The sequence below is a fragment of the Archocentrus centrarchus genome, chromosome 11, assembly GCF_007364275.1.
Source record: "Archocentrus centrarchus isolate MPI-CPG fArcCen1 chromosome 11, fArcCen1, whole genome shotgun sequence".
Taxonomy (NCBI): domain Eukaryota; kingdom Metazoa; phylum Chordata; class Actinopteri; order Cichliformes; family Cichlidae; genus Archocentrus; species Archocentrus centrarchus.
In genome coordinates, this window is record NC_044356.1 from 16924838 (window position 1) to 16946178 (window position 21341).

General features: G+C 39.0%; 1 protein-coding gene across 1 annotated transcript; it reads right to left on the reverse strand.

Annotated features, from left to right (window-relative positions):
* Positions 1 to 5628: 5628 nt before the first annotated feature.
* Positions 5629 to 20553, reverse strand: laptm4b (lysosomal protein transmembrane 4 beta). Its single transcript, XM_030740540.1, has 7 exons — positions 20281 to 20553; positions 18967 to 19084; positions 15644 to 15717; positions 15429 to 15551; positions 15036 to 15134; positions 13183 to 13278; positions 5629 to 8446 (listed from the first exon to the last, which is right to left on the reverse strand). Exons 1-7 carry the CDS (start codon positions 20371 to 20373, stop codon positions 8372 to 8374), a joined length of 678 nt encoding a protein of 225 aa, XP_030596400.1. The 5' UTR covers positions 20374 to 20553; the 3' UTR covers positions 5629 to 8371.
* Between the last annotated feature and the right edge of the window lie 788 nt (positions 20554 to 21341).

The window sequence follows — 21341 nt, forward strand, 5'->3', positions numbered from 1 at the left end:
GCTGCTGTTGTTTGATTTCTGATCACTGTAAACGTGTCTGTCCACACTGTGTTTAAGTCTGTAAGTGTCCAGAAGAGAGCACCAGTGTCTGTTTCAAGTGCTGAGAACTTTTCTGTCCTGTGTGGGTAGTTACAGGAAGTGTATACATGTTGTTCTGAAGGCCAAAGTTTAGCAAACTTTTTTTCATAGATGAAACAAAGTGTAACAAGATTATCACCTCCAACAGGCTTACCACCGTGGTAATCAAAATTATACAACTGCAGCTCACCCCCACCCCACAGAAACTTTGCTATGACTGCTGCACACTGTTGACTGTAATCGAGTAAGGACACTCCATTCACAGGCATTAAAGGGTGATGGCCACATGTGTTACATACACAGTTGATATCTTTTTGGTTCTTAGGTGCTGGAACCAAGGACAAAGTGGTGCACTGTCCCATCTGACCTGATTTTGTTTTTTTTGTTTTTTTTAACTAAAGGCAAAGTTAAATTTAGCCTCCCATCGTGTTTGTCAGTCATGCTTTAAAAGGTAAGCTTCAGATCATTCTTGTCGATTTAATCTTGAGTCAGGATTGTTTTGATTGATCTGGAGGTTTCAACCATTAAGCCATCATGAGCAAGCGTAGGTGACGAGTAGCTTCAGTAATCAGCTTGTTGACTGCGGCAGTGGATGTAACATCAGTATGTTGGAATTTGTTGGCTGTGAGTTCACACCATGTTTGAAATGAAACACGTAGCCAGTCACTGGAACACGCAACTGTGTAGGGGGAGAAATTGGAGGATTAATTCATCCTCAGAGCTGGGGCATTTCTCTGCAGCTCTGTATTTCTGCAGAGGTCACGCCACGACCACAGAAATCCCCTGCTGCAGTGAGTGCCTTGCTGAAGGGCAGTTTGGTAGCATGGGTGGATAAAGCTGATTAATCCTTTCATGTGCAACTGCTGATGCACGTCAAACTGAGGCTGACTTGAGCCTTTTTTTGTACCCTAAATAGTAGCAGTTGCATCAGTCATATTAAAAAGGAGCTCGCTGCTATAGAAAGCATTTAATCTGAGGGAGAATTATTGAAGAAAACAAACAGCTCTCAGTTCAAGGTAATGGCAAATGGATAGGACAAAACAAAGGAATGTTTATGCTGAAGTTCATCTGGAAGCAGGGCAAACAGTCTGGTGATGAAGACCATGTGATATGATCATAAGCCTCTGTGAGCCAGCAGGATATAACAGCATGAGTACTGGGTTTATCTGCCACAGACTTCTATTTCAAAATGCAATGAAAATGATATCTTCGGAAAACAATATTTTCTAATTATAAGCCTTGCTGTTTTTAAACTTTAATATCACCATACTCATCTTAAGTGCTGCTCCGAATGAAAAAAGCTGTATAACCTCCCACACAAAGACATCTTGGATAATAACATAAAGAATTACTAAAAATCATCCACATCCACTCATATGTCTTTTAACTTGCTTCTGGCCTTGATTCGAGCCTTGAATGCAGCACAGCTGTCAAAATTACTTTCACAGAGAATTTCATGGCCTTCATTGTGGCTGAATGAACCATCCTCGGTCCTGATGCACTGAGGACTGGGACGTCGCACCTCTGCTGATCTCACTGCACTTACTCCCCATTAAATTCAGAATTCAATTTCAAGTTCTGGTTTTCACCTTTAGGGCTCTGCATGGTGAAGCACCGGCCTACGTCAGCGAGCTTTTGCAGCAGGACTCTCGGGTCAGGGCTTGTCGTCCATCCCTTAATTAGACAAAAGTCATCCTTGTGCCATTTTACTCCTGGCCTTTAGTTTTTGTTTTTGGTTTTTTTTCTTTTTATGTTGGCTTTATTTGATACACAACATCTTGCAGTTTATATCTTGAAAGGCACTATATAAATACATACTGAAGGAAATGTTGGACCCAGTGATTTTGCAGTTAGTGGGATTTGAACCTGTTTTATTGTATTAATGTAAGAACTGTTTTCTTGTACTTTGTGTAAGTAAGATCAGAACAAACCAAAGCTATATTCAGATTGCTGATATCAGTTTTAAATGCATAAATCAACTCAGAATGGAAAATATATTCAAATTAAAGTGGGCATTTTCTTTGGAAATATGTATTTGATGCAATGAGCTCTAACCTGTCTATATGAATATGTGCACTGAACGCAGTGCCTGAAAATCTGAAAAAATATCTGCTGAAAGACACAGATGAATACATTAATCCCACAGATATCATAACAGTAAGTTTGCTGCTCCACAAGGTTTGATGCATCTGACCCAGAGAGCGATACAAGCTGTCCATCATCCATTGAGTGCTTTGGCCCAGTTTTTTTTTTTTTTTCCCCCCACTCATTGCTTCTCTAAGCCATTTTCTCAATTCCCAATTAAATTGAATGAAATCATTTCTGGTAATATAATTCACATGCAGCAGATGCCTCGTGGGAAATGAGGACAATATCAAAGGATGCTGCAGAATAAGATTCACATTGACAAGCATGAAGAAGCAGCATCACAAATATAAATATAAAACTCATAAAAACATCCCAATCCCATGGCTGCACATGGGCCAGCTGTGTTGATTATAATGATGACCTTTCATCACATGAGCACAGGTCTGAATGGTAAGGAGCATCACTTTACTGCAAATCTCATTTACTGAAACCTGTGATTCATGTTCTCAACCCATTACACTTCCCTCTTTGTCAGGTTATGCATACCCAACCGTTTTATGTCTCTCACTTCTATCCTGTTTGGTAAAGCAATCTTGATTCTTTTTTCTTTTGTTTTTAAATGGTTAAAATATTTACTGAGAAACATTTTGGTGAAAAATTTCAGGATTATAGAGGTCAGACTGTACAAATCTTGCTGACAGATGTTGGGAAAACACAAAAACACTCTCTGGCTTTTGTGTCCTCTTTCAAAAACTCCTTTTTTGAATCAGTCATCGCTGTGCAACCCGGCCCCTGACGAGCATTTCAGCAAGAAGAGAGACAGAATGTGACCCACTTAATTTTCTGTCAGCGTCCCAGTGGCAGAAAGTAGGTGAGCGTGTCTGTCTGGGATCGTACTGTCAGACCCAAGATAATGCCAGCCTCCATTGTGAAGCATTTTAAATCTGCTCTCATCTGCCAGCTTGTTTGTCCACAGTGGCTTTGAGGGAGGGATACTGAAACTCTGAGACCCCCCCCCCCCCCCCCCCCCCCCCCCCAACCCCAATAGTCAGTCTCAAAACAAGGCTGCCTTAAAAGCGTAGAGCAGCTGCTGAAGCATGAGGACAGAAAGTGCTGGCTAAGTATGAAAGAAGCTCAGCCATACTGGTGAGCAGAATTTCTTGGCAGTGAATGGATCCAATCAGCCTTCTGTGGCTGTCAATGCTCAGATTTAGCCTATGATGCATTTTAGTTTTGTTGAGTGGTATTTCCCCAACAACACACAGACACCTTGTAATTTAAAAGCTCAGCTCTAATAAGCAGATAATGCAAACATTGAAGGTTCCTCGACCTGTCGCAGCAGGAAAGTCACAGGATAGCTGCCCATTTTCAGCCTTTGGTATTGTGTGTGTTGGAGTGATTATTAAATTTATCAGCAAGTAAAGCCTTGACTTTGTATCTATGACTAGGAAAAAATATATATATATCAAAGGAAAGAAGATGGAGGAAATTGTTTCATTATTTTTTAAAAATTATGCCTAAAATGATAATATAAGATCATATTTTATTGCTGCATACTAAAAGTCTTGATTCAGAAATAAAATTTTAGCAACATTTGGACCCTCCCCCTGCAGGTTAAAGACAGTTTTTATAAAAGAAATGTAATATGCATGACGCCTTATAACTCCCACGAAAATGAAAATCATATTCCACACTTTCTTCAGATAAGTGGATAATTTATACAGTTACACTCATTTTCAGCTCCATGATTTTATTCTTGGACTCCACTAATCCAAGAATAAAAACCAACTGGGAAACATGATTCACAATTTATCACTGCTTCTGTTTTTCTAATATTTGTGGCCACCGTTACAGTCATCTACTACTGGTGGTTCGATTTCTGGCTGCTCCAGTCTGCATGCCAAAGTATCCTTGGGCAAGATACTGAGCCCCAAGTTGCTCTCTGATGCAACTGTCGGAGTATGAATAAATGTTTGACAGAAAGCACTTTGAAATAGCAAACAGTGCTTGGATGAATGTGTGTGAATGGGTTAATGCAAACATGTTGTATAAAGCGCTTTGAGTGCCCAGCTAGAGTAGAAAAGAGCTATATAAGAACTAATCCATTTACCATCACATACTCCAGTGCTTCCCAAATGGCCCGGTAGTGGAATAATTTCACCTAAAAAACATAAAATCAACATCTTAAAAAAAAAAAAAACCTTTTTAAAGGGGATCAGAGTCCATTCGCTTAGTTACTAAATGTTAGGAAGTGTGACATATCAAAGGCCCTGACTGGCAATGAGGAGTTCACTAAAGGGGAAAATGAATTATTTTATTGTACTGAGCACACTGCACACAGCCCACCACCTAAAGCAGAAAGAAGCTACCTGACAAAAGTGCCTTTTTGTATTCATCAAAAGAATTAATCAGCATGATGGATGGATGGAAAATCCCTGTCACACTGGGCCTCAGGTCATCCCAGTTTTAGCGCCTGTCTTTTAGAGACAGGCGCTAAAACTGGGATGACCTAAAAAGCCAATTCTGATTGGCTGTGCTTTGTAAACAGGAGGTTTCTGTGCTCAGTCATAACTGTGTGCCTGAGATGATTGTATAAGGGTATCTGCTCTCACTGACATTATGCAGAGCCAAGAGCAGAGAGAAATACCTGAAACTGAGCATTTCAAGCAGTCTGAAGCCTGACCCTTTTACGGCCCACAGGGATTACTTTTACACAGGCTGACCTCGTTATTCACAACTTCGGTCATGTTTTAATGACCATCCATTATTGGAAGTTTCTATTACAGCATCTAAGGCAGAAAATAACGAAACGCTTAAGTGTAATTTAATTTCAATCCTACTGTCACCAATGTGGCTGAAATGTAGGATAGCAAATGATACTTATTGTCTCAGGTCACACATCATATGCTGCAAAGGTACTGTTCTAGCGTATTATTAGAAATGGAAAATATATTAGGTTTGAAACTGGAGATGGAGCCCAAGTCTCTCATTCTAGGGTACCCTAAAATCTAGATTCTGCTAGATGCAAACTATTAATAAATAAGAGAGTGTATTGTATTCTTACTTATACTGCAAGGAAGAACATCTTACTACGGGAGACTGGTGAGCATGAAGCAGTTGTTAGAAGTTGGCATAGCGTGTTGTTTCATTTCAGCTGGGAACCCTGTTTGAACTATTTGAAGCCTGCTATCAGTATTACTGTAATTCTGGGTGTTGTCTATAAGAAACTGAGTTCTTTTGTGTTACGTGTTCAGTTTTTGTTTATAGTTTTTTCCCCTCAGATTTCAGAATGAAACAATTTGTAACATTTATAACTTTTATGTTATAAGAGTAAAAACCAATACTTTGTGGAAAAAGAAAATAAGTTAAAGCATAATAGGTCCATTATAAGTGAACTGCCTACTCAAAACGAATGAACCCCCCCCCCCCTCAGAAATAGACTCAAATAAATCCAGCATGCACTAGATGTTTAAGCTTTTTATTATTCAGAATTGAAGACATGAGCTCATGCAGATCCAACAAGACGAGAGAAAAGAACAGCCTCAAAGTGACTAATAAAAAAGAGCCATTGGCCGTCCACTTGGTCCAGACACTGCAAGCCTTAAATCCTGCAAACCTCAGCAGAAATTCTCCAGTCTCATGACAATGTTCAGCTCTGCAGCTTTGCAGACAGATCACACGATTTATGACAAAGATGAACAAAACCCACAAATACATCAGTTTTCAGTGAGCCCACACTGAGTTTAAAGTGCAATTTCATTTTCAGCTTTGTTGGATAAGCAGCGGTCATAATTCACACAGACAAGGATGATAAACAGAGGGGCCGACATATGACTACATTATGGACTACAGTATTAGTATCAAATCCAACAAAACTACTTCATTGTACACGTACAGTTGTGGTCAGAAGAATGATTCTAAAGCATACATCTTTAATCACTTAAAGCAAACTAGAATTGGATACACAAGTTTGAATTTATTTTGGATTTTCTCTGATCCAAACAGGGTCGAAAGTATGCATACAGGCAAGTATACACATACACTCAAATGTTTTAATAGGTGGTGCTGAAGGTTCGACAATCTCTTAACTTGACAAGACCAAGGCCTATTAACTTCTTGATACTGATAGCATACATAATATGCTGCCAGTGATACTGGTAACTGCACAAAGTGGATGGAATCATGAAGAAGGACTACCTCAAAATTCTTCCAACTTCAAATCAACAGCTACATGGTTGAAACTTGGCTGTTCCAATGGGACAGTGATCCCAAACACACATCAAAACTGTTTCTGGAATGGATGAAGCAGGCTAACAATAAGCATCTGGAATAGCCTTCCCAAAGCCCCGACCTCAACCGTATTGAAAATTTGTGGACTATGTTTAAAAGCTGGGTCTGTGCCAGGAAATCAACCAATTTAAATGAACTCTACTAATTCTGCCAATGAGAGTGGTCAAATATCCAGCCAGAAGTATGCCAGAAACTTGTTGATGGCATAATTCAAAAGCATCTGGTCGAGGTGCAACTTGCTAAGGGACATTTATGTATTTATATATTTGAGCCTGTATACATACTTTCCACTCTGTGTAGATTAGAGAAAATCCAAAATGAATTCAAACTTGTGCACCCAATTCTTTTCTATGTGAACTCCTGATCACAACTGTTTAAGCAACTCTAACAAGTTGGTGAATGCATTGTTGCATAGACTGAATAATAAAATGTAGTTGATGTAACTGGATTAAATACATTATTTACTGTCTCAATGCTCTACTGTTTGCCCAAACAGTTCTTGGCAAAGGACAAGCATTTGCACTCTTTAACTAGCTTCATATGATGTATAATGATTTTGTGCTAATGCTTTAGATTCCCATCAAAGGTTCTCATTTCAAGAAAATTACCAGCATAGAAAACATCTCATCATATCATCACTGCATGGGGGAAAAAAATGTTACCATATACACAGGACCTAGGAGTTCCATGATAATGCAATGCAGGCAAGCGCACACAAAAATGCACACCCACATACAATTTGCATGTGCAGCAGCATGTCACGCAGTATATAGAGGAAAATGCCCTCAGCCCGGCTAAGTTAACTCAACTAAAAACATCAGATCACACACCATGATCCACGTACAAACAAAAAACAAGTAAAGACACAATCGATGCTGTTACAGCCGAAACTCAACGGGAACACAAAATAGACGTCTCAACGGAAACATTTCCACACATTTATCATTATTCACACACATTTCTGTGCATTGCCTTTCTGAATGTGGATCTGCAGTGGGTCAGGTTTGTGCTAAGTGCTTCACTGGATTATCACAAACTCTTTAGAGCTTGAAAAAATAAAGGAAGTGGCAAAGAAGGCAAAGTGGAATACTATGAATCAAATTAATGGTGTGAACGTGGGTTTCACAGTTGACGGGTTACAGGTTCATGGACTGTGAATACAAAAGGAAGACAGAGTAATTACTAGTCATAAAACTTTTATCGAAACACTTCCCAGCAGGACCAGCAACATCGGCACGCAGAAGATATTTTATAAGAACAGGAGAGCCTTTTATGATACGTGTTTTCGCTCAGGTTTTACTGTTATACAAAAAAGTCTTACAAAAATACCCCGGGATTACATTCAATGAAGGAAATTTGTCACTTTCTGAAAGTGCTCTTGTATAACTAACAATGTAAATTTCCTTCCTTCTTGTTGCTTTATCTCTATTCAGGTAGTTGGTTTCTAGACAAAACACTGCAAAGGAGGTTCACAGTAATGTGGGTTAACAGTTGGTGGCCAAACCGTTTTCACTTTTCAATCAAAGAAAAGTGCTAATTAAGTCGGGTCAGAGTGATCAAGGCGTGCAGGAGTTACTTCCAAGGAACAGCAGCTACCCAGAGGGTTGGCTGGAAGTGGTGATGGCTGTGGGGGGTGGAGTCTGAAAGCTGATGCGATGGTGTCCTTGGAAGAGGACAAAGGGCATGAGAAGAGGGGCATACATTACAACAACTGGGTGGTGGAAGAAGGGAGCAGAATTAATGGTAATACTGGCTCAGGTCAGCTTAATTTACTCTAAAGTTGGCAGGAATCCAAGCTGGACCAGCATCTAAGACATTGTTTTTCCAACACGGTGCAGCCAGCGTTGGACTCCTACTGTTGGAAGAAGATATGGTCGGGGGATTGGGTTATGTAATCCAACAGCGAGGGCATATCTCATGCCTCCATATATTGTGGAGGAGGCTCCTTCGGTGGGATGGCAACAGCTTCTTCATATGGTGGCAGCAGAACCTGAAATGAAAAACAAAAGTAGCTCAGTTCCAACTCACAGCTTTAAAACATACTCTATACTACTCTGTGTTCCTATAAGACCTCAGTCCTAGAGATAGGTTGCAATGCCTGTTGCTAGTGAAAAAAATGTGTATTCCCCAACCAGTTGGTGAATGGTCGCTGGAGGTTCCTGCTGTCGCTGAGTGAAACTGGTCACAAGGAAGGTGCTGCACCAAAAACCAAGTCCCAGTTTCCAGTTTGTGTCAGCTTCACTACAGACAAGTTGGCATTTTCCATATAAACTATGTGCAACCACCTCAATCTGCTAGTGACCAAAGCCTTTGCAAGGAGTTCTGTGTGCAGTACTGTATACCTCTCTGTGACCAATAAATACAGCAAGTAACCTCACGCAGCCACTCACAAACCCGTTAGGAATACCCATTTTTTTCCCTGGCAACCAGTGGTTACCAGAAGATCACTGACCAGTACCTAGGCCTCTATGACTTGGCTTTTGCAATCAGTTTTGCAGCGACTGCCAGCAACTACTTGCAACCAGTTGGGGAATGCTAATTTTAACGTAGCAACTAGTGGTTGCCAGGTGGTTGCTACCGGTCTCTAGGCCTAAAGGTAACATCATTGTTATAAGTTAGTCCTATGCAAAGCCTACATGTTGTAGCTATTTACTGTCACCAGGGGGCAAATATATGTAAACAATCCGTCTACAGGATGCTCGTGTTTGTGCTGTTGTTAACAGACAAAATGTTTAACTGTAGTGAAACTAAGTTAAAAACAATTACAACTGTTTATATTTAACATGTACTATACATATTTTATATTATATAGTTTGTAGAGGAAAATAATCTAAGCTCAGTAGGTCAAACAAACTGAGCTACTCAGTAAGTTTGTGGTTTTATTGTATATGAACAATCTAACACAAACATGAAAATATTGCTTTCATAAACTAAAATACAGTATATTAAGATTGCTCTAAAGTGGCATTTCGGACACCACATTTGCAGAATTTAAGTTTCACCTGCTGAATATATAGTATGTTGCACTATATCATATAATAAGGAGTGAGTGAGTATTTTGGCTCTCTTTCCCTCCATCTTTTATAGCCTTTATTCCCTACACATAGAAGACTAGCTGCAAGGATAATGTTTTCTCTCTCTCTCTCTCTCACACACACACACACACACACACACACACACACACACACACACACACACACACACACACACACACACACACACACACACACACACACACACACACACACACACACACACAGAGCCCTGTTTTACAGGCTAGGCTGCACTCTCTATCAGGTCCTTCTCTATAAATGGTGTTATAAAACCAGCACTGCTGCTAATTCAGTGAAAGAGTGAGGAAAAAAAGAGAGAATATGCTCCGAGGGGAACTGTGAAACAGCCAGGGATGGCCAGCAAACATATCACAGAGAGCATTTTAAATAAAGCAGACAAGCAGACAATTATGTAACATGTCCAGAAGAAGAGAGGAAGGACAGAGGTATATAAAGAGAAGAAACAGAAAAAAAGAGAAAGAGAGAGCGAGAGAAATGACCCTTGTGCATTTTAATGGCATTTATATAAAAGCACTGCAGATAAACAGCTGGGTACTTGATGGTGGTGCTTGTAAAAAGCCATTTAGACACACTGCCGGCTCTATAATAGTAAAAATAGATGCAATGCTCCATTCAGCTGTGTGTGGACACAGGAAACATGGTGATAAAACCACATCATTATTCAGGCCAATGAAAGCTGTTTTAACCTGTTCATGTGACAGATATTTTGTTGCACTCAAATACAATTTGTTCTCTCATACCGCTCTAACTGAAATTCACACTGCTTGTGCTGAGGCCTTCCTGTGGATCCAGGTTTTTTCAGCTGTTCCAATTAATTTTTTGGTTAAATAATCACAGTAAACATTTGTTTTTTCAGCCAACATTAATCCAAATATTTACATGTGGATAAATCAAGTTTTATATATACACACAGAAGTTTTGGTTTAAATTAGTTTGCTAACATCTTTATTTTTATCTTTGTCTCATGTATTTAATTAGATGTTTAGTTCTGCTGTGATCTTATATTTGTGGTGACGATAAAGTCAATGAAGGAATCTTCACTGAGTGGCATGGGTGGCTATGGTTCAGGAGGTAGAAGAGGTTACCTACTAATTGGAAGGTTGGCAGTTTGATCCCTGGCTACTCCAGTCTGCATGCCAAAGTATCCTTGGGCACGATACTGAACCCCAAGTTGCTCTCTGATGCAACCATCAGAGTGTGAATGTGAATATATTTTTTTCTAAATTAAGTATTTGCTTGTTTTCTTAGATTTCTAATTTATTTAATCTAAAATAACTACAATATGTTTCCCCTGAATAGGTAGTGAACAGAGTGGCTGGCACATATCCAGTATTTGCTAAAAGGCCATATGATTCACAATAAGCCCTTGCTGGACTAGCTCCTGGGTGTGCAGTCTGTTTCATAAGGTGAAAAAAGTCAGCAGCGTGGAGCAGGGCTACAGCAGCACAAGGACAAAGTGACAGATGAAGTGCTGCGTATTGAGACGACAGCGGCTGTGAGACAGATTAATGTCTTATGTATCATCATGGAGGATTACAAATGGACAAATGGAAACCGTGACTGTGGTAAAGCCTCTCAGAAACCCCGTGAGTCAACACTGAGGGGGGCATGTGCAATGGACTATACTTGGCTCTAAACAGTCAGCCAATCACACCTCAGGACGACCTACAGGGCCAACTATACAGTGTCTCACCACTGACTATTATGCAACTAAGACAAACTACAGAACAATAACGGGGGGATATTTACACAGCTCAACAAAAGACTGTATTTTGCATACTTCTGGTATACAACATATATTAAAGAATGCAATTAAAGAATGCAAATATACAATTACTAGTGTATAATGTGCATAATGTGATACGCGTAGACAATATATATTTTAAGCAGATTGCTCTTAATCACTTTTAGATATATCTCCCCAGTGGTTAAATTTTTATAGTCATTATGTATATATACACCAATCAAGCATAACATTATGATCACCTGCCTAATATTGTGTCGGTCACGTTTTGCTGCCAAAACAGCCCTGACGTATCGAGGCATGGACTCCACTAAAGCCCTGAAGCCCAAAGCATCAAACTGCCTCCACCGGCTTGCCTTCTTCCTACAGTACATCCTGGTGCCAGATGTTCCCTAGGTAAGCAGCGCACATGCACCTGATCATCCACGTGATCTAAAAGAAAACGTGATTCATCAGACCAGGCCACCTTCTTCTGTTGTGCTGTGGTCCAGCTCTGAAGCTCACATGCCCATTGTTATTTTGACAGGGCACCCTGACTGGTCTACGGCTATGCAGCCTCCTTTCCAACTGTCCACGACACTATTGCTGGTTCACCACTGTTCCTTCCTTGGATCGCTTTTGATACATACTAATCACCACAGATCAGGAACACCCCACAAGAGCTGCACTTTTGGAGATTCTCTGACCCAGGTGTCTAGCCATCACAATTTAGGCCCAAACTTGCTCAAATCCTTATGGCTGCCCATTTTTTTTAAATTACAGTTATCACGTTCACAGGATTTGGAGAAAATATGACCACTGACCTTGACATTGAGGTCAAAGTCAACGAGATTCAAACTCGTCCGTGATTTTTACAGATGCATCTATGGTGTGAATTTGAACATCCTACCACATGTCGTGCTAGCGTTCACAAAATTGAAAGTTGGCCCAGCAGCCTTTATAGGCTAAGGGGTCAAAAATAAAATTTATCCAATATGTAAATAACTCCGTCACAGTAGACATTTTCCACTTTCACTTTGGAGATACTGTAAGTTGTCATATATAGTTAACAAAAACATTTTAAGAGACAATAAGCTCTCTTTGTGATCGTATCATTTTGTTTTCTCTTGTAAATTTGCCTCCATGACGGCATTTATGAATTCAGAAAAAGCGCCAACGTACGCTATGTTAATTAATGATTTATATTTGATATCTGACAGTGAAGAAAACATCTGAGGCTGAACAGTTACACGTTATACATCCATTCATTACCATCCTAGGTATATAGCTCACCCTGTCTGAACCAGCATTAATTCTCTGAACTGTTAACAATAAAAAGTAAACACAGTCTAAACTTAAAAGAAAAAAAAATCAGTGAACTCCAACAAAGCATTCTCTTTTCAGTATCAATTAAAAGACCTTTATTTTCATGGCATGGTCACATTTAACCTAACAAACAAACAGGTGACTTCTGAAGTCTGCCACTGGCAGAACACACAAGAAAAGAGCCACTGTTTATTTAAATTCACATGACCATGCCATGAGATTAAGGGCATCGTAATTATTTTAATTTTTATTTTAAATAATGTGACTTGGAGTTCTGTGATTTTTTTTTCATTCTGGATCCAGGACATACTCCTACTAAAATGCTCTTATTTTGAATAGTCAATATTTTTATTACTGTTAAATAACCCTTCATTATTATCAAGATTAGAATTTGACATACTCCACTGAAGTTAATGTGTCAAGCAGAGAGATAAAAGTGACTTTTCTAAGCCTATATTTTTGCTAATCTAATGAACTGAGAGCTTTCAAGCCAAAGAGTAAAAATCAGTGCTGAGCAAATGCAATTAAATTACGCTCTGACAGTGGAGGGACTGTCAGTGTCACCTTGAGGTGAGATGCTGGAGGGTGGCTAAGAGAACTCACTGTGGTGTCGTTTGTGGTGACATAAACCAGGACCTCGGTGGTGCCCCTGCCGCTCACATATCTGTAGCAGTTCCACACACAGCCAATCAGGTAGGCCTGTCCCAGGAGGTGAAAACAAACACACAATAAACTTTAGAGACACTCTTTATCATTAGTGATGCTGCTTGCTGTGATCTCATCCATTTATCAACATTATGCATAAAGACAGCAGAGATGCATCATATCACTGTTACAGACAGGTGACACATGGTGATTCAATTCAGCTGTTAAAAAAAACTAAACATTAAGACAATTTTATGTTTCCTGGACAATGTGTCCCTACATTTTACCAAAAGCTCCTGTTTCTCTGAGCCTATGGCTGCACTGAAGTTTGGGTTTGTTCAGCTTGGCAAAAGAGAATGAGGTTCATTGTTTATCTGTGTGTGTGTGTGTGTGTGAGCAGCCTGCTGAGTCCTCTGCCAGCAGTAAGAGCAACTAACAAGAAAGCCAAGCAGAGCATAGCCAATTACTTTAGCATCTTATGAGCTGACCTCACAGAAAACTACAATCTCCATATACTTTAAATGCTGATAACACAGCTAGCTGTACTCCTCAGGAATTTTCATTGGTTTTGTTCATCATTGTTTCTCTGGGGTCGCAGGGGGGCTGGAGCCTATCCCAGCTGGATAAGCAGGAAGTGAATGGATGGATGGATTGTTTCTCTGTCCAGTATTCGATAATTTTCTTTTTTGTTCTGCTGCTTGAAAACAGCCTGCCTCCGCACTATTCATTTTTCTAGCTTTAATATACCTCCAAATTAGTTTGTTTGTGAGGAAAATAATGAGTAGTTCCATCGTGGTCTGGCAAAATCTGCAATTAACCATCCTGTCATTTTACTTTCTATCCCTCTTCTCTCTCTCTCTCTTGCCCTCTTTTTAGTCACAGAAATATTTATCCATTCACATTTCCTCAGCTGCTTCTTCAGCTCCTTTCTCCCTCCAGCTCTTCCTTTTCCTGCCCGTGACATTTGTGCCAAATGCAGTCAAGTGGAGGATGTTGGCTTTAGCAGGAACTTTAGCAGGTGTTTGCTATGTTCTGACAGCTGAATGTGTCCTTGAGGTTTCCCATCTGGCTTCTTTCCAGGGGACTCAAATATGATCTGCATAGAAAACAGCCGGCGATACATGCTGCACATGCAGCCCATCAATAAAAATTAGTTGTTTTTTTTTATTTTGCTTGGCAAATGGCACTAATCTATATTCCCTCTTTAAAGCAGACTTTTTCAAGAAATAAGCAGCCAGACAATCCCACACACTGAAAGCTAAGAGTCTAAGACACAACATTTATAACTCTTTTGATTGCGAGTCCAGCAGCGTGTCTTCCAGTGGCTGCTTCCTGTCATAAAATTCTGGCTCTGGCTTTGGATATCTGCCGAGAACATTTCTAATCTCAGCTTAGAAGGGAAACAACTTGATTTGATTGTACAGATGACTGCAACTTCATGCCCCATCTCGTTCAAAAGCCCCAGAGCATCGCTGCGCCTGGAGAATCATCCATGCATTAAAGGAGAATTTGTTTGATGGGAGTTGGCTTCCTGTTGTCCCTGACCTGCTGCTCTGACTGTGTGATGAGCTCAAGAATAGCATTTACAATGGTAGATTCATTAAACATGCCATATGGTTGATCCTGCTATGAGATGAGCACAGTGTGAGACTTAATTGCCTTAATTACGCCACAATTTGATGAACAGATCATAAAAGGGCACTTCCAGAGTGAACAAATATTCAGTGAGTATTTTGTTTTCTGCATATTTTGGACAGTTTTATATGTCTCTCAGATAAAAAAGCAAGCTATACCAGAATATGTTCACCTACCTTGAAGGACAAGATGCAGCCAATGAAGAGGAGAACTGCAAAGATTAGGCACATGTTGTTGGTGGACATGATGTCCTCTTTGTAAGGAAATGTCCCTGGCTGGAAGGGAAGGTGGTACAGAGGAAGACAAAATAAGTCAAATTGTAAAAAAGGAAGGCAGGACCAAAAACCCTTTAAAAAAAACAAACAAACAAATAAATAATTAAAAAAAAAAATCAGTCAACTAGAATTTCAGTCCTCAGAAACAAAAGACTAACACCTAATCTACACAACTAAGGAAAATATTTCATTTAGAAAAACAAGAGTCCTAAGTTTTCATTAAGATAAAAATAAAACTGAGGCATTATCAAGTCCTTAAGCTAGGTGTCTTAGTTGGAATGGAAAAGTCCTCACCAGCTGCTGGAGGTAGTCCTGCACCGTGTTGGGATAAACCACCACACTAATGGCTACCAGTGTATTAAGGGCAAAGTCGAAGATTTGGTAGCAGAAGAATGGGATGATCCAAGCAGCATGTTGCTATACGGGAGAGATTCAGATCAGATGAAAATGTCCGGTTAGTTTTTCTAAGTTCAGATGTGTGTGAATGTCATTTGCTTTCACTTGCTCACCTTGTAAGCACCATATGTTGCCATGCCACATATAAGAATCATGAGTAGGGATATTGCAGTTGCTATGCAGATATCTGAAGAAAGACAAACACACAAAACAACAGCATGAGAATGCATAATCTTGCATGCTTTCCGTGAAAGACACTGATCGGTGATCAGATCAGAGACTGAAGACAAAAAGCTTTTTTCTTTTTTTTTTTTTGGGGGGGGGTCTTATTATGTATTCATACATACAGTGCAATTACAGTTGGTCTTCTAAAGAGTGCACTGCATTATGTATTATTTAGCACCTTAATGTTGCTTAAAGACAGTTTTTACATGCTTCTGAGTGTTTCATTAGTAGAGTTTTATCTGTAGGAGTTTTTGATGCCTTGTGTTTTGCTTTATAAGATGTAATGTTAATTATTCTATTGCTAGAAACTGCCTGGACCTTCATAAGAGTAACCCATCCAACAATCCTTCAGAACTGACCATACAAACAAGTGACAGACAAAAGAGTCTTATTGATTAATGTACAAATTAAAGGCCACTAAACATCTGGGCTTGAATCAGAACTTAGATTTTACAGTTTTAGGTTTTTTTTTTAATAAATCTTTGTATTTAATACTACTTTGAGTTGCTCATGGAATCTAGATATAAATTAAAATTTGACTAATATTGTAGGCTAAATGGATAATATTTATACCCTTTTAGACTCCTATACCTTTTCCAAGTTGTTTTCATGAAATCTGTTTATGTCCCTGATGAATGCCTGTGTGCTGAAGCGCACTGGAGGGTTTTTTTTTCTTAACATGATCATGCTATGAAATAGTGACATGGTAAATGTCATTCAGAAAAATAATACAAAATTTTATGTCTCACACCCACACTTACTTCCAATATTAGTGATCAATGTTGATGATCAGTCTAACACAGCCGGCACTCCTGCTCACTTTTCTGCTACCTAAACCCAGCCCAACAAGATAGCGAGTATCCCTTTTAATACCAGGCATAAATGCTAACACCGCAGCACACATGTTAGTATCTAGATGACATATCTACATACAGATCACAAAGCAATGCCAGATGTAAACTGGGCCAAATATGCTGATATAAAAATACAGGCATCTGGCCAGCTCTGATGAGGACATGGATTTTTTTTTCCACAAAACAAAGCACCTCAAATAATCACACTATTTTTAGCACACAATCTGCCTTGGACAAAACATGTTCAACATGTGTGTAATTGTTACGCAAGAGGTGTCCTTCTCACGTTCACATTACAGCTGTGAGAATCCCTGATGCAACACTCGATACTATCAGTGTAGCATTCAGCAATCATCCAGCTGAACCATCTCTGTGTGTATGTACTGGTGGGTAAGAAGGATCCCACATGACTATTGGCTAATAAGTGCTTGCACTGAGAGCATGAACAGTCGACTGTTTGTTATGATTATAAATAAAACTGAATTGAAATATATTATTTCCATAATTTCACAAAAACTAAATGCACCTACTGTATATAATGCCCCTTCCCTCACTGACACCCTGATAATACCCAGGAAATCATGACATGCTTTAAAGGACGTTCCTCCCTTGACACACACACAGACAAGTTCCTCAATTCCACATATAAGCAATACATGCATACAAAAATAGACTACCACTCTAATCAGTGTCGCACAAGCTTTTGGTGGGGGGTGGGGGCTCTATCAAGATGGCCGTTTTAATCCGACAAAGAATTAGAGCAGTCATTTTTAATCAGAGCAGCCGGTGACAATATCTGTGATGATGATAGCTGCTGGAGGGGAAGCACTGAAAATACACATGCATGTTGATTTGTTCTCTCCAGCGTCCAGCTTACTCAGCCGTGTCTGTGCTGAGAGCAGCGTTCTCAGAAATGAAGTGGTAGGCAGAAAGGACAGGTGATGTTACAGCTGCAGATACACGTGGAGTTATATGGACATGAGAGTGATTTTAACAAGCACCAGCAGAACCTCGAGATCCATTCAAATAATGCTGTTAATGAGCTGCGGAACCCGATGCTGCTGATACACCTTTAGTATCGACTGGTCATAATCATTCTTGACTTTAACTTTGCAGAAATATTTAAACTGTTTGATCTAGTGAAATAAATGTTTGATTAAATGTGTAAAATTACCACTCGTCCTTTTCAAAAAACCGAGTTTGAGGTAACTTGCTTGTAGCACTGTCGCTTAGCTTCTCTTTTAACGTTTTCAGCTAAATAACTCATGGAAAGAGATGAATGGAGTAAAGAAAACACCACAGGGGTTTTCTTTTGTAGAGGAACTTTTGGGCCTCCACAAAGAGGTTTCAGCCAGAGCCAAAGGAAAACACCAACATTGCAATACTTCTTGTAATCATTTCTTCTTTATTTATAGTTTTATCATTTACTTAACCATTAACCAACCATCATTTAATTGAACAGAAATAACAGGAAAATGCTAGGCACACCAAATATGAAATTCTGGACCAATGCCAAAACTGAGCTTTAAAATAATATATTTTCCTTTTGTATTATCATCTTTTATGCTTCCACAGGAGCAATGAAATCTTCATTACCAGAAATTAACTGAACAGTTTTAAAGTCTTTTAGGTCTTCATCCCACTGGTTTGAAAATTTAGTCAGTGCAAAATTGACATAACATATAAACATGGGTACATGCTTTTTTATTTGCCGATATACCACATTAGATCAGGCCATTTCCAGTCTGTTAACTAATGGAACGCAGGGACATTGGCTTTTCTATACATAGACCAATACATGCATAACCACCCTCTACAGGCCTGCTCTGAATTAGAAAAAAATAAATAATACACAAAAAGTATCATCTCCCTCCAATCTTTTGGCTTTTGTTTTTTTAAAGATAAAACATAATGTTGATGTTCCTGCTTTCTGCGTATAGCTGACATCAAGAAATCCTACTAGTGCCTACAAAAGGCTGGCCTAAAGGACATCTCTAAAGCACAGGCCATAAAGAACAGACCATGACCTTCACTTCTACTATGCAGTGGTACATCTAGAACTAGAAACATTTGATTTAAGGTCGCAAATTACATTTTTTAATCTCCTATATATATTTACTATTTCAATTAATCAATCAGTTGCAAGGTGGATAAAATCTAACAAAATAATGAAAAAAAAAGGTCTTGTTTTGTCCAACCAACAGTCTAAAATCTGAGGATAATCAGGTCACAAAAGCAAATGCTCAGACTGTAAAAGCTAAAACATGAACCAGATTGACTTTACACAGCTTGAATGCTTTACTGAGGACATTTAATATGAATTATTGTTTAATAACGGGAGAATTAGCTGCACTTACTTGCATCGTCCATGACGTCGATGTCAGTTCCCAGCTCGGAGCTGGTAAGGTGGTAGCGGTACTGAACTGGGTCATTGAGCGCTGACAGCAGGATGAGTAAGACCACTGCATTGATGAGCTGTGAAGACAGAAAAATCAATATTACTATTGAACAGAATAGTGGAGTCAGTAATGTAATTCAGATAATGTGACAACTGATTAGTAACTGATAAGTAATAATGAACTGAGCTTTCTTTTTAGTGCTGTATTAATGTAGCACAAATGCCAAAATAATTAAGAGTAAGGCATTTGAATGAGGTATTATTTAAAAGGTAGGACAAGGTGTGAAGGTATTTATGAGACAGATGTACAATAAGACAATATGACTGGGGATTTTTTTTTTTTACTTTAATTAGTATTGTTGCTACTTTACCACTGAATGGTTTAGTCATCATAACCCAAAGGCAATTCTTAAAACAACATTAAACAAGCCCCTGTGATCACTTAGACCTCAGAGTAAAATGCCAGAAAATAGGAAACAATCCCGAAGCTCATTCAGCCCAAGGTGATATATTCAAATCGCTTTTTATTTTTTCCTTCATAATCATCACTGACGAATTGCTACAGCTCTGATGTTATGTGTAATTTAAAGAAAGTACCATTGATGTATTGCTGAGCTGGTTCAATACAACACACTAACTAGCAGGACTGGGAAAATACGCTCATCGGTCTTATGTCACCACTTTCACCTCATGTGAACACATCTCACATGGAGGTTTTTGTTGCTTTTTATGGCCTTGTTGATCAGTATTAGGCTCAAAAGGCGGGAGGCTTATAAAGGTCAGGGATTTTGCCAGTCTTAGCGAACTATGTTTATGACTTTAAGTTATCCTTTGGGGGTTGGGGAATTGGAAGCAAACTATATTTAACCGGGTAAACATGCAGAGAAATGAAAAACGAGGGATCAACCCAACAAAAAGTGCAACCTTAGGATTCGCTTAGGAAGACTATAGCCGCAACGCAAAAATAAAAATAAAAATTTTAAACACTTATATTTAATTTTAGAGTATTTATAAGGCCAAAAATAATACTCTCGAATGGAACCGTTTAGGGGATCATTTGCCAACACTTGTTTTAATTAGTTCAGCCGCCGGCACCCTGAAAACCACACATCAAAAAACATGAAACAGATGGAGTTAGCTGGCTAACTTACGTGACTCAATATTTATGAGCTATTTTAATCATTTCTTCCACGTATTCAACCATATCTATTCACATTTGGGAGCTGGCAAGTGATAATAAATTAAAAAAAACAAAAAATTTTTTTTGACTTACCATATACCATATTCCCAGAATAATGGTGCCCGTCCGTACATGGCAGCAAAGGCAGCAGCTCGTCGAGTACCACCGGTCCCACGGCGAAATCATCTTTTTCTCCACACACTGAATTTCAGGCTATTTCATGAATGCCGTCGAAAACAATTGACTATTCAAGACTACTATATCCGAAAAAAGACAGGGATAGGCAGCGTCTTCGTTGCTAGGACCACCACATCCAGCGTCTGTTTGAAGCGATGTTTCCGCAAGTGGGAAACAGAGAAACTGGGAGCCGTTAATCTGGCTCATCCCGGAGTCACGTGATCGCGGGATAATTTATTTTTTTTGGCTGGGATGGTTTATGGATTGGAAACGCTTTATAATAATCACACGAAATGTTTCAGCCCAGTGACTGACAGGCTTTAGCCCCTGTTTAAAATACGGTTACTCAATCTATAGCAAAATAGGGTAAATATAATAGAAAAGCATTTTTAAAAAATGATCATACAATATTATAGTTCAATAAGATAAATATTACACAAGAGATAGGAGCGCAATTAAAATAGAAAAATTAAATAAAGTAAAAAGAGCTTAATAGGAAAAAATCCTTAAAAACTACTCTGAATGTGTAAAAATCTGACAATAAGACAATAACAAGTTCAGTAGATGCACATCTGAATTACATTACTGTGAAAAAGTCTCAAGCCACTCCTCATTTCTCATTCACATTTTGCTAGAAGAAATGGGAAACATATGAAAATACAGCATATAAGGCAAAAATAGAGTTTGTTCATTTCTATTGACCTTGAAAGTCAATATTTGATATAGCCACCTTTATTCTTCAACACAGCCTGAAATCTCTTAGCTAGGATTTCCTGTAAATTCTTTAAATAGTCTTCAGGAATAGTTCTCCAGGTTTCTTGAAGGATATTCAAATGTGTTCTTTGGCTGTTGGCTGCCCTTTGTCCTGTTCTCTGTCAAGATGATCCCACACTGCTTCAGTGTTGAAGTCTGGGTTCTGGGGAGGCCAATCCATAACTGATAGTGTTTCATTGTGTGTTTTTCTATTCAGGTGTGCT